Source organism: Xiphophorus couchianus, chromosome 2, assembly GCF_001444195.1.
Source record: "Xiphophorus couchianus chromosome 2, X_couchianus-1.0, whole genome shotgun sequence".
Taxonomy (NCBI): Eukaryota; Metazoa; Chordata; class Actinopteri; order Cyprinodontiformes; family Poeciliidae; genus Xiphophorus; species Xiphophorus couchianus.
In genome coordinates, this window is record NC_040229.1 from 22,455,311 (window position 1) to 22,469,549 (window position 14,239).

Here is a 14,239-nt window from a genome sequence, read left to right on the forward strand (position 1 = left end):
TGCACCATGACTCATAACAAATGTCTCATGATACTTGAGTTGTTTCTAGTGGTTGTTTAAGATGTTGACTGGAGGCTTTATTTTCTCTCTTTTTTTGTAATAAATGAAAAGTTTGTATATAATGTATGGATGTAAACTTAGATTTTTGGATTCCTTTTATTTTAATATTGTGAATTAACTAAAGATAATGTAAGCTGCCCACCTGTTTATCAATACAGAATACCATTAATTGCATAACAGTGATTACCAGAAAAACAACTGCAGTAGATGCACCAGACTTGGCTAGAACCAAACCAGGCAGTTACCGTGAGACTTGACAATGGAGAAGTGGTTTGTGACAACCAGTGATTTACAGGTATTTTCTATAATGCACTCTCGGTTTACTGCAGAAAAAAAGGGCTATGTCACAAAAAAAAAATAATATCTCACAGCAGGAGGTTGTGCGTAGTTAGTTTGATTAATCTGGGGTTATAATCTGAGCTATAAGAGTCAAGTGAATTTAATGGGAATCTGGGCCACAATTACAGACTGAGTGATATATAATTAAACTCAATTATAAATAAGATTGAGCATGCATATGATTTTTTTTTTTTTTTGTAATTTATCAAAATACTCAACTGTCAAGAAAAATAGAATAATACGCAATGGTTAAGTACATGGTGAGAAATAGAGATGAGTTGGCAAAGCAGCAATGCTTAGGTATAAAATGGGTAACAAGTGGAAGGATATCACTGACTCCTAAACTGAAATATTGTTTTATTTCTTATCATTCAGTTGTTCAACTTTATTCAGGGCATTCCTTGTCACTGTTTATGTTTAATTTCACATAATTACAGGTCTATCTGCATTCAGTGTGCACTGTTCAGAGTGCTCTCACTGGAAGTCAGATAACATTTCTGTTGCTTTTGTCTCTCATGACTCAGGAGGATCAGCTACCTTCCCTGCCTGCTGCACCCTGTGAGCTGACAACTGAACTGTCAGCACAGATTAAACATAAAACCTAGACCCACCTTTACTGCTCTGGTTCAACTTCAACCCCGACTTCCATGCTCAAGTTATTTGTTTTAATTATTTTCAAAAATAGCATAGAGTTTATGTAAAACTGCATCTTATAAATCTATGTTCACTAAAGAACTGAGAGAATTTAACTAGCTTGCATTTACATCTTATTTGGCATAAAAAGCAATACTTGTACTCCAAAGGAAATTAAGAATATGACTAAGCAATAAAACACAAACAACCTCCAACTTTAGTTTTTTTGTGTAATTTTATTTTCCTTGATATTTTTTCAGCCTACTTCTGGTTTGATCAAAGACCATAAAGTCAATTTAATGAGAGTCAACCAGTTGATCAAAACCATGATTAATGGGAAATAATTTACAACTTACTACATATAGCTTTATATCCATTTTATATACTTGTCATGTTCATAAGCACATTGTTATGTTTCACAGCAGAAGCGTGCAGCGTATTTAAGCTAGATGAAGCTCTAGTTTGGTGCTGCTGATTGTTTTATGGGTTTTTTTTTCTGTTTGGAGTTGAAATCAGTGTATCTTCTGCAGTAACAGCTCTACCCCCGATGTGAGTCTGAAGCCCCGTGTGTCTGAAGCATCAGATCTGCAGACCCAGCAGCACAACGGCGCCCCCTACCTGCCGCTCTCTAGGACACCGTTCCCTGCTGTCACTGTAGATCAGTCCATCAGCACCTACTCAGGCAAGACACAGCATTAGCATGTTGAAACACTGGGGACAGGAGAGTGGTTTGTTTTCAATATTAATGTCATCCTAACAGGAAACCCAATCACAGCTGTCTATGCTATATCAGCCAACCGTCCGGGTTACTCAGACTACTTCGTCATGTCTCCACCGTCCTCATATCGGAGTCCCTCCTGGATGTCCTATCCACCCGAACCTGAAGATTTACCACGGCAGTGGAACGACACACCTGTAAGATGCATACAGTGATGTGAAAAAGTATTTCCCAGGCTGTAGGCTGGTTGTGTTTTTGCCTTTACTGTCACATTTCAATATTTCAGATGGTAAAATAAATGTAATAACATATGTAATAATAAATGTAAGCTGTGTAAATACAAGAAACTGTTTTTAAGTGACATTTTAAAATATTAAGACTGTTCAAGCCACTCAGACATATGACAAAAAAGTTACAGACAAATGTTAAATAAACTGTGCAACATCCATGTTAATAACAAACCTTTAGAATAAAGAAATCTATCATAGCGCCTGTGTGACAACATGAAGTTGGCTAAATGATCTCAGGAAACAACACATCAGTCCCTAATCCAACAAAATTAAAGAATAGATGAAAAACAAAGGCACTGACATCCATCAGTCTGGAGAGGGTTAGGTAACAAGTTTGGGATACCAATGAACATCAGCCAGGACCTTTGTGTACAAATGGTGAAAACATGGAGCAGCAGTAACCCCTCCTAGGAGCAGATGACTCATCGAGGTGGTCTAATTGGAACCCATAGCAACATCTGAAGCACTGTGGGCTTCACATGCCTCAGGTAAGGTCAGTGATCATGACTCAAGCACAAAGAGACTGGGCAAAACTGGCATCCATGAGAGGGATAAAACAAAAAAGCTACAGCTGACCAAAGAGATGTCTGACATTTTGTAAGGTGTAAACTCGTTTCATCTTGTGCAGAATTTACAAATGCAGAATTTAAAAAAATAAACATCATACCAAAAACATGATGCACTATGATAAGTGAGATAATCTGGGGTACATTTTTTGCTTCAGTACTGTGACGAAGCAGTCATAGAAGCAAAACCATCTATTCTTCTTTCTCCTCAACAATGTGGAAGGGAAATGTTCACTGGTACTTTGTGACCTTAGGCTGTAGCACGCTTGCATTATGCAGCAGGATAAGCAGTCTGACAAGTTCACCCTTAAATGGGTAAAAACAATACAGCTTTGGAGTGACCTAGTCAAAGTCTGTACTTAAATCTGATTGTGAGGCTTTGGCGTGACCTTAAACATGTCAAAGCCTTTAACTCTTATGCAAGTAAGAGTGGACCAATAATCCCCCAAATGATGAAAAAGACTTGTTGACAGGGGTGGCAGTTATTGGACTAGTGGTAAATTAATTTTCTATGTACTTTCCACATACTTTTCTCGCATAAAAAATGAGAATCACTTGACAAGCTGCTTTTGTGTTTAATACGATTATTTTTGTCTAATTGTAAAAATACATTTGGGGTGAATACTTTTACATGACATTGTATATTTTCATTTCTTCTAAACAGAAAGTTATGTGCAGAAATGTGAAAGGATTTTTCATTGTGTGGCAACATCTTTTATGTCTTCCTTTGCTTTTTTCCTGATCTCTGCAGAACTCTCGCCACCTGGAGACCATCTGCTGAAGATGGTCACTGGTGTCACCGAGCAGAAACACTCTGAATCGGTTGGTCAGCTCTCCACTGCTATTTTTCTTTGTAAAAGAAGCTGTTTTGTCCTTATTGTACAGATGAAAAATTGTTGATTTTATTACATTCATACAATTAATTTATGGTTTAAAGCCGCTAGAGGTAGTTGGAAAATGTCCTGTAATCATTTGAGACAACTTGAAACGGCAGGTTTTGGTTCAGCTTTTGAATAATTACTCTCTCCAAATAGTTTTTATACTACATGTGTCCAATCATTTAATTTACAAATTGATTTCACTTGTCTAAAACTGCACATTTTGACTCGGAATGTGGTTTGGAGGATGAAGGGTGTACACAGAAAGTATAAGGAATAGTTCTACAATATGCGGTACGTTTTGCTTTCGCAGTTGGTAAAGATTGGTCAGTTGACCCAGACAGCGACAACATCACATGGTTCATGTGATGTTGTTCAGGTCAGACTGCAGAGCAGCTTGGAAGCTGACACCGTTTAATCTTTGCTGTTATTGAGCTCAGAGCCAAAGCTGCACCTGCAGCATCCTGTGGCTGGATGTCAGTTTAAAGGTCAGCTTAAAATTTCTGCGTGGCAGAAAACTGACAGACGATGAAGATGAAGGACTACACACAGACCTGTTAACAGCATATCAAGGCTCTGAAGAGTCTCGGTTTCAAACCTGCATTAATGTTCCTGTGGCTCAGTTCAGCTCCTTTCAGTTAAAAGACCCTTTTTATGAAATGCCATAAAAAATGCCACAGTTTTATCAATCTATTCACTAAAAAGTTTGCAGCTGGAATTTCAGCAAAAGGCAAATTTTACTTAGCATAGATTCAGTTAACAGTACTGTACTGAAAAGATGAAAGTCTTATAAAGAGTCTTATAAAGAAAACTGGGAAAAGACTTTTAGAAATTAGACTGATTGATCAAGACCACTCTTGAAGAGTCAAAGAAGGTTTGGTTAATAGGAAACAAAGTGCAAGTAAAGTAAAGTGGTTAAAGATCTCTGCACAGTACTATCGATTGTTGAAACTTGGATTTTGTTTGCACCCCTTTCTGTTTTCTCACAGCTTTATTTCATCCTTTTGCTTCCTGCAGGTATCTCTTTACCACATAGCTGACCTCTTTCCCTCTGAAGGCACTCTCCGGCTTCATCGACCCTCGTCTCCTCTGACCTCCATCTCATCTAAGAACCTGAGAGCGAAGTTAGTTCCTTTGCTCCAGGAAATCTTTCACTTTCTTCTCTTTAATATCTTTACAAGTGAGACCCTCAGCCATAAATTTTGAGCAACCCCTGGCCTCTGTATTCTGCTCAGGCCCCTTTAACTCTTCTGCAGTGCCCACTGCTGTACAGGCAGAAGCCCCCCACACTGGTTGGTGAAGCTGAGCTGCGCTGAGCTTCCTGCAGTGTGAAAGAACAGAGTGAGTACAGCACAGTGTGACAAACTCTAGCAATTATTTGCCATCTTCCCAGCACACGGTGGCACACAGTTGTCAGTACATTACTGCCCCAGCAATGGCCATTACTACTCCGTGGCACTGGACCAGGCCGGTCTGGACTGGACTGGACTGGAACTGTCCTGGACTCGAGGTCCACCACAAAGCCAGGAATGCTGAACTGACGTAAAACTGTGCTTTTTTTTTTGATGAATTCAAATTCCTCTGTAAATCTTATACAGCTGGTAAATATATGTATTTTAAACTTGAGTAAGGAAAAAATTAAGGGAAAAAAGATGAACAACAACGACAGAAAAAAAATCTCTGATCCTCAGCTGTCTCAATTTTAGTTTTTGGATATTTGTGTGCTTTTTGTCTTTCTTTTTTTTTCCGCATTGAATATTATCAATGGATTACTATTCAAAACAAAACCGTGGGTGTTGCTTATTCACTCACAATATTTCAAGCAAGAAATATGCTCCATTCTTTGAGGCAGAGAAATCAGCAGCTTAGTTGTACGTGTTATGATGGCTTTTCTATACTTTTGAAAAATAATTGTTTAACATTTTCCTTCAGTAGATTCAGTAATGAAAAGAAGAATTAGTCACAATGTTCTGTCCATCATCTGTTGATGACGTTTTTGTCTGTTTCTTGTCACATTGGTCAAACTGAAATCATACAACCGTTCTGAGATTTGTCCTCAACGTTGAGCGCTGTGGATAACATGAATGATGCTTCGTTAGGATGATTTTCAGTTGTAGTTTGAACCAAGTCTCCTCTGCTGTGTGAACACATCAGTATTCAGCTGTTTTACTTGAAAGTTGTCAACCGTATTCTACTGTATAAAAAAAAAAAAAAAAACTCAGACTTTTTGTTACTTTTGTCCAAATAAGGACGGGTTTAATATTTGGATTGTGTTTTAGGACATGGTTCAAAAGACTGGTTGGAGCCAGACATGATGAGAATCACATGCATTGTTGTAAATAGCAGATGATTTAATGAAGAGATTTATGCAAGCAGTGTGGGAAGGAAACTTTGCTGGATATTATTCTGATGCCATTTTCCTTCTTCTTAGTTTCTTGGTGTTTATGTTGAAGAATGGTCAGAGGGTTTTTGTGGCACTCTGGCTTTCTGAAGGCTGCACACATTTCAACATCATCTGTACTACGAAGCAGGTTTTCTTTTAGTGATTTGGCAGCTCGAAATTAGAATTGGGATCACTCCTCATGGAGATGAATGCAATTTTGGTAGTTAACTATTTTATAAATTGTTGAAACTCCATAGTAGAATTATTATACACCATACAATTTCAATGATGTTTTGAAAACAAGAATAATGTCTACTTCTGGATTTTATCTCAAAAAATATTAAAAAAACATACATAAATTAATCTAAATCATTCAATAAATAGTGGTAAAGGGTCTAGAACCTCTTTTAATTTGAAAACACCAAGGCCTACTAATGTCTGGTTGTTGCTCATCATCATCAGCCAGTAGTTTCTCTTGGATTTGACAGAAGTCCTTGGATTGACCATTAGTCAGAAAAATGTGAAAGTCCCAGAAGGATCTTTAGAAAAGGGAATTGTTGATTGACATAAGTTTGTAGAATCTCTTTGAACCATTTTTAAACAACTGCAGAATCCACCTTTATGACCTGAAGAAGCTCTGGGTTTGTTAAAGTTTTTTGGATGTCACACCACTGCACCAAGATCTGGAAGAAGACCCAAGCTGTTCCTTTTTAGATGAATAAAAAAATGTCTAGGTTGTGCATGAACATCTCAGGAACCAAGTTATCCTTTCAGTCCTAAGAAAACGTTTCCAACCACATTGGTGGGCTGCCTCCCTGCAGTGATGCTGGTGCATTAGGAAAAGTGAATGAAAGAAGGGGGCAACAGCCTATAAATCTTTCAACTTTGCCTCAAATCCACAGCGAGGCGTTTTGTACTACTATATTATTGGGTGTTCTTATAGGACAATGATCCAAATCACATAAAAATCTGCTTTTGCAAAGGACAGTGTAGAATAACACAAAGCGTTTGCAACAAAACACAACCTAAACCAAATTGTTTCTGCCTGCAAACCAGACTATCTAAAATAGTTTTACAGTTTCTGTACAGTATCTGTAAAACTGACATAGCTTCATCCTTGTCTACCCTGACCACAAATCTGTTCTTCAGGAGGCATTTAGATTGTTCAGGTGGGTCACTGCAGATTTTAGTCAGACCTAAAGGTGATGATTAGGAAACAGAAACTTGTTCTTGGTCTCAGTTCAGTTTGGGTGTTCTTCCAGACAGAATTAAGCCAGCAGGTTGTTAATGGCTTAAGTGGAAGTTAAGTATATATTAATTTGGGTATATGTAAATATCTAATGATGCATAAATGGTTAAACAAGAAGAAAGCTTGTAGTACAAAGAACCCTTGATTTAAACTCAGAATTTTCTCAATAAGCATCTAACCCTGCTTCGTAGTACTGGCCACTGGCATCTCATGACAAAACTAACACAACTACTGTCAACAGTATTCCTGGCACATCATCAGCAGTAATAGCCATAAAATAGTGGGAATAATGCAATATTTTATTACCGAGAATATCTAAAATGTATTATTTTTAGTGAAGAACTAAAATTCTTTAAGCACTCTGTATTTACGGCTTCTCATCATTTAGATGTTAGTAAAGGAGGTTATAGCCATATATTAACATCCCTTAGTGACCATAAAACAGTCTTGTGTCAAAGTAAATGATACCAAATAACTGAAATGCTGAGGCACAAAATCTGAAATTAGTATATATACACAGGTTTAGATAGATGGTAGGACACTTTTATTGAAAGGACAATGTTAACAGAGAAAAAGAGACCAACTAGAGCAAAGCTAATGCTATGTGTAATCTACTGAGCTGCTCAGACTTGAAACTGTAAAGGAAGTCACAATTATACAACAGTGACATTCAGTTGACCTGCAATAGTGTCTAGCTATTCAGAGAGAAACAAAACGCAATCCGAAGGTGTCATTTTCATTTTGATGTTGTGGTCCTATGAAGTGGCTAGAGAAAGCACTTTGTCTTTGTAAATTTACACACCTGAAATCAAAACTGAATAGAGGGAGTCTTCCTTTTCTTCTTAATAAAAGATTAATATTAGGATCAGCTCAACAATAACTTGTATTGAATGTCAATTTTAAAATTTTGCTAGCTTCTAAATCTGCACTGAAACCACTGAAATGGGTGAAAAGCAAGAAATAATTGTCATTTTGAAATTGCTTTTGTTTTTTCTTGATGCTGGCTGTGGAAATTGCCTTTTTTTTTAAACAATTCTATTTTAAAATTTAAAAAAAATAGTTCCACATTACTTATAAAGATGCTGTGTAAAGGATTTTATGTGAAGGAAGCTGCTTTCCCCCCCCCACTCTCCCACTGCAGACATGAAAAATAGTAAGAGAAAGCAAAGTGATGAGATGGTCAAACTTTAAGCACGCACAGTACTGTTACCTTGTCATCATCAGGACATTTAGAACTGCCATTGTGTTTTTAAAATCATACCCACTGTACAGACTCATGTAGTTAAAGACAAGAGAAAGAAGGAGAAAAAAAAACTTCCTTTCATGTTTTTTATTTAACGAACATGGTTAGTGTTTCTTTTTTTACTTGGTTTTGTTTTTTAAAGCAGCAGTTTGAAAGAGAGTTGAAGCTCGGCTGGAAGTTTATGTGCAATGTTTCGCTCACCACACGAGTGACTGTTAGATACTTTGATTGTCGATGGGCTTCAGGATGGCATTGGTATTAATTTGAACCCCTTCATGATGCTGTGATGTCATGATGGCGCCGATGATGTCACACTCTCGTCACTTTGGTGTTAAGCTCACAGTGGCGATATGAATGCTCTTGGATGTAGTTAAGCTGAAAACGTTGGTGAATTTAAACAATAAACACAAATGATGATTAAACTGGGATGTTTTGGTTGTTTTTTCAGTCATTCCTGTCACACACAGAGTGATAAGTTTAAAATCTTTAGTTAGTTGTCAATTTAGCTGATTTTGACGTGAAATGAAAATCTGAAGAAATTTTACTATGTAATTTAATGGCTTGAAATTGGGCCTCTGTCGCTTTAAAAAACTTTTGCTCTTTCTGGTACTCTTCCTCAAGGAAGTCATCACAACATCTCTCCTCTATTAGCTCATATACTGTAATGAGCTCAGCAGGTGTGCAGTTCCACCGGGTGTTTGCTAATTGCTGCTGGCTAGTCTGAAGGAGCTGAATAGAAGGAGTCACAGGGGAAGGGTGCTCTGTGAAACTACAGCTCTGTGGAGAAGGTGCATCTGGAAGGCGGTGCTATGTTCATCCAGGTGTTTGCCATGGGAGATTAAACGATTTTTCAAACATGCATGAAAGAATCATGGCAACAGTCCAGGCACGTTTTTAATAAGGATAAGACATTATAACTCCTTTATAAGGCAGAAATTGTATTTAGTAGTCACATTTTGCACACATGTTCATGGAAAAGACTCCAGATTGAGGGAAACCCACAAAAGGTCATTGTTTTGCACTTTGTCCAGTGTCGAATGAGTGGAAGTAAAACGTACGGTAAGAGAATTGCTCAAGCAACAAAAGGGGGAATTTGCAACGTCACCACACACAGACCTCATGGGATAGAAGAACTGTACATTGATTGCCATGTCAGGACACCGTGGCTGGGCTAAATAGAACTGTGACTGCACTGTTCCCTGGTGGTCAGGTGAAACGAAACATAGCATTTCATCTGGAGATTGAAGTCCCACAATTTGGAGGAAGAGTAGAAAAGCGTAGAATCTAAGGAGCTTGAGATTAAGTGTGTTTCTAGTCACTGATGATGGTGTTGGTCCACTGTTTTCTATTAAATCTAAAATCAGTGCAAAACCAGGAAACTTTTGAGCACTTCAAGCTCAGAAACAAATTTATGCAGATATTATTTTGCAACTGGAGATAATATCTGTAAGGTAATACCTGTTAATACCAGGTTGAATGTCTCCGGTATCATCATCCTTCAATAGCCTTCGAACCCAAATGATCTAAATCCCTGTAAATATATGGAGTATTTTCAGGAGGAAGACCCAGCAGTGCAGATGAGCCAAAGGCTGCTGCAAAGCAACCTGGCCTTCCATTACACCTTAGCAGAGCCGCAGTCTGATTACCTTCATGCCGCTCTTCACTGATGCAGTAATTCATGCAAAACCAGCTCTGACAAAGTAATGGGTGCTTATGATGAACATGATTATACTTTTCAGTAGGCTGGCATTTCTGAATTCAAGATTCCTGTTAATGTTCCAGTGTTATTATTTAAATTTCCGGAAAGCAGATTTTTTGTGGGCGGTTCTTTGAGCATTATGTTATGGTAGAAAGCTGCATTACATCAATGCAGTAAATTTATATCATTATACACCATAATGTGACTCTGCAGAGCTGAAGTGTCAATTAGATCATTTGCACGTGCTACGAACTACTTGGAAAGTGATCTCTCTGTTTATATGTATAAAAAGGAGTTTTACTTTTTAAACTAAATTTCTTAAATTAACTTTTCAATGATAATTTATGGAGATGTACATGTACATGTACATAGTTATAACTGAAATGAGATATTATTAGTAGTGAACGGTTCAGTATGACCACCAGAGGGAGGAAGATCACTGCCAATGAAAATCACAAAGATACTCTGAAATTATTTGAAAATTATTTGGATTGAGACAAATTTATTTCTCTCTTTTATTAAGTTGGGGGAAAATGATGACTCCATGATTTGGAACCGAAATCATTGGATTGTATTTTTTACTTTTCCTGTTGTTCGGATGAAATTAGAACAAATTTCCCCAAACACTAGCTGCTATATTTATCTAGGCCAGGGGTCAGCAACCCGCGGCTACAGAGCCGCATGGCTCTCTGGAGCTTTTTCAAAAATCTTTAAAAATGAAAAAAAGATGGAGATGGTAAGTATATATTTTTTTTTAATATGGTTTCTGTAGGAAGACAAACACGACACAATCATTCTTAACGTTTTCCGATGCTATAAAAATGTGTAGCATAAATATTAAATTTCAAAATTTCTGTCAACGAAGATTTGCGTCAAAGCCTGTGACGTTTCTTTCAGCTGGGCGGGGTGCGAGGCAGGTGGCTGTTGTGAACATACCGACGGGTGCGCGGTGGGCCGTGGAGAGCAAAGGGGAAAAGAGGAAATTAGCTGAGGAGAGATTCTACAATTCTTGGACCGAATCTTTTGCATTCATTGCCAACGTGGAAGGATTACCTGAATGTTTGTTCTGTAGCGAGAAGTTGTCAAATAACAAAAAGAGTACCGTACTTTCCAGACTATGGAGCACACCTTGCTATAAGCTGCATCTACAATTTTTTTTAAATAACTGGAAACGTAGATATATAAGTCGCACCGGGCTATAAGCCGCATCGTTCAAAGCTTGGAGATAAAGTAGCGGCTTATAGTCTGAAAAATACGGTAATGGCGCGTCTCGCTCATCGTCATCGACCTATCAACGCTGGACCAAGCCACGTCACGGCCAATCACCGACCAAGCTTCAGTTGATAAGGACCTCCATCCTTCCGCTTTCCAGCTGCGCTCAGCCCACCTCCGCTCCTTCTCCACCTCCACTCTCCTGGCTCTTCGGGCACCCATCCTTCTCCGACCTCCACCACCAGTGTACGAGCCCCGGGGATAACATTCCTAATCAGCCTCGGGAATGCTCATCCGAGCTTATTGCAATTCACAGCTCGATGTCCTCAGCCGGGGCCCGAACGCCAAGGAACTTTAATTTACGCATGTCTATAAACCTTTTTAATCGCTGTCTTTCTCCGTCTGTCTCTCCAGACTGAAATACCATCATGTACTGTGAATGGTCCACTTATTGTCCATTGCATTTTTTTTAGAACACTTTGGGATTCACTATAGCTAATACCTCTTTAAGATAATTACTCAAATAAAAGTATTCCTTTATTATATATAGTCTAATTCATTGTGATGTACTTGCATGGTACTGTGTTGTCTTCAGATAAATGTGGTGGAGATGGTCTAACATTAAGTCCAAAGCACCAGAAAGCCCTGCTGGAGGCTTTAGCAGACTCTGGGTAAATGCGAAGCCTGCAGCGCTTGCTCAGGTGCTTTGTGTTTGTGAAATTCATCTTGTCTTGGCTTTGGTCAGCTTGTCTTCCTCATACTAATCCTCTCTGTTCTCATGAGGGAAGTTGATGTTAAAATCAGCTAAAACCCGACAGATTTTGCCCAGAACAGCAGCTTTTAGCCAGCAGTTAAGCCCGGTGTGTGTGCGTGCGGGGGGACGTGTGTGTGTGAGAGCGAGCCCTGTTAGTCAATGCTGTCTCAGCTCTCTGTACACCTTTGGCCTCGCTGCTGTGAAGACTCCAATTTTAAAAGCCTTACTTCATTCACACTGTATGCTTTATATGTGTGGTTGATTCCTCTAGCCTGTAATTAATGCCTAATCTCTCTAAGTCAAACAAATAGGAATTAAAAGAGCATGATACTCGGCTGGAGATCACAATGTGATTTCATGGCTTACACAGCTCAGAGGAAATAGGCTCTCACACACTTTGTGGGGTGTGCGTTAATAACTAGTGCATTAATAACTCTGGCAGAGCTTCTCCTGTTTTGTCTCAGTCAAGGCTGTGTCGAATCCAGCTCATCGTCTTTTTCAGAGCCCCTTGTTACAGATTGCTGAGCTTCTTGTTTTTGCTGCTTTTTTTGTCCATGAAGAAGTGGAGGAAGGATGGTGGACAGACAGAGACTGGTAGAAGGAGAGAAGAGGCTGTTTAGCTAGTGCTAAGCTTAGATAGGTTCTCTGGGGAATTATTATAAAAGTCTTATCTGCTAATAAGAAAAAATAAGACTATAATTATGGCTTTGTGTGCAAGAGAGGATTCTGCAGACAGCTGTGAAGTAATTATGTGCATTTTGGCTATTGTTTGTTGTTTTTAGCATTACTGCAATTTGAAGTTGAACTGGGTAGAAAATGGCATTGAATTTTCTCTGTCACCTTCCTTTTATGTTGTGTTTGTTTCACTGAAATGTCACAACCTTTTAAAAATATTTAAAAAATATATATTGGCACTTTTTTATGATCTTTGTTCTTACATTCAGCTGTAGGAATTTCACAAAACCTGCAGCAAAGTACCTCCAAAACCTCATAAAAGCAGTCAAATAACTATATATTCTGTCATGTTAAACTGATTTATTTTGCACATATTGATGGAATTACATGTTGTAAATAAGTTATTTATAGTCTATTAACAAGGTCAGCTTTATTCCATTTTTATACGTATTTAGTTGTAAAATTCATTTTCCTTAACTTCTAGATCTTGTAGGATTAAAAGGCGGTTTGAAGGAATTGCTGGTGCCAATCTTCAGCAGTCAGTGGGTGAAACATAGACTGATTACCTTTCACATAGGGTTGCATTTCTGTCTGCAGTGTAGTTGAATTTTGTTTTTATTTTTTGAGAGTTTGAACAGTTTATTGTAGAGAAAACTAATTCTTTGTTTGGAGGTCAAATCCTGGACGTCATATTAGATGGGTTGGTAGAATTAAATGAAGAAGGTGATATCAGCAGATGGTGGTTGCTGCCATTTGTGTTTGTGGTGGTTTAGTTTTTTTTTCTTCCAGAAGATGATGAGGAGGACGGTAGAACGTTGGAGGGGACAGGCTGTTGAGTTCTGTGGTAGGATGAGGAGAAGAACAGAAGAGTAGTCAGGAAATTGAAGGACGAAATCTTCTGGTGCGTTTGCAGGTGCTCTAAACGCTGAGGACAAGGAAGCAGAGGGAATGGTTCCCAGAGGAATGCAGGAACTAGGATTGTTCTCCAAACAATCTGGTGTCTGGCTCATGGAATCTGCTCCTTTTTAACTTCCTTCTGCTGATTGGGCTTGATGAGCACCAGCTGTGAGGAAGCTCACCTGCCAGTCACACCCTGCAATCAGAGGAGGTAGGAACGCTCACACTCAGCAACCTGAACAAAGTCCTGTGCATATGACAGAAAATGATGCAAAGACTATTGCTTGAATTTTTGAGTTTTGATAAAGTTGAACATCTTTTTTAAGTAAGCAGTTTCTCTTTTGTTGGAACATAATATATCTATCATTCTCTTCATTGTTTTAATCAAATAGCTGTGTGTTTTGCTATTTAGTAGATGTTTTTTTCCCCTTACATTTAATTTGTGGTATTTTACCAATATTTTTTCTTATTGGCTAAACATTGCATTATTTATGTTTAGGTCAGTTCGCATGATGTCAGTCACTATATGAATAGTTTCTTTCTTTGTTTGTGATATAATGTGTTGATGTGTTTTTTAAGAGCTGTCTGACTTTTATAAAGACTGCACAGAACGATTCTGCCCTGAAAAATAGAAAAACAAAAC

At 38.3% G+C, this 14,239-nt stretch overlaps 1 protein-coding gene across 2 annotated transcripts in view; it reads left to right on the forward strand.

Moving 5' to 3' along the window:
* kiaa1549la (KIAA1549-like a) overlaps positions 1-8,785 on the forward strand; it is an 89,839-nt gene extending 81,054 nt beyond the window's left edge. For both annotated transcript variants that reach the window (XM_028041601.1, XM_028041607.1), the window contains 4 exons: positions 1,563-1,714; positions 1,793-1,947; positions 3,358-3,428; positions 4,502-8,785. In XM_028041601.1, the coding sequence (XP_027897402.1) occupies positions 1,563-1,714; positions 1,793-1,947; positions 3,358-3,387 (337 nt within the window). In that variant the 3' untranslated portion in view covers positions 3,388-3,428; positions 4,502-8,785. The remainder of the gene's footprint in view (positions 1-1,562; positions 1,715-1,792; positions 1,948-3,357; positions 3,429-4,501) is intronic.
* Positions 8,786-14,239: the final 5,454 nt, after the last annotated feature.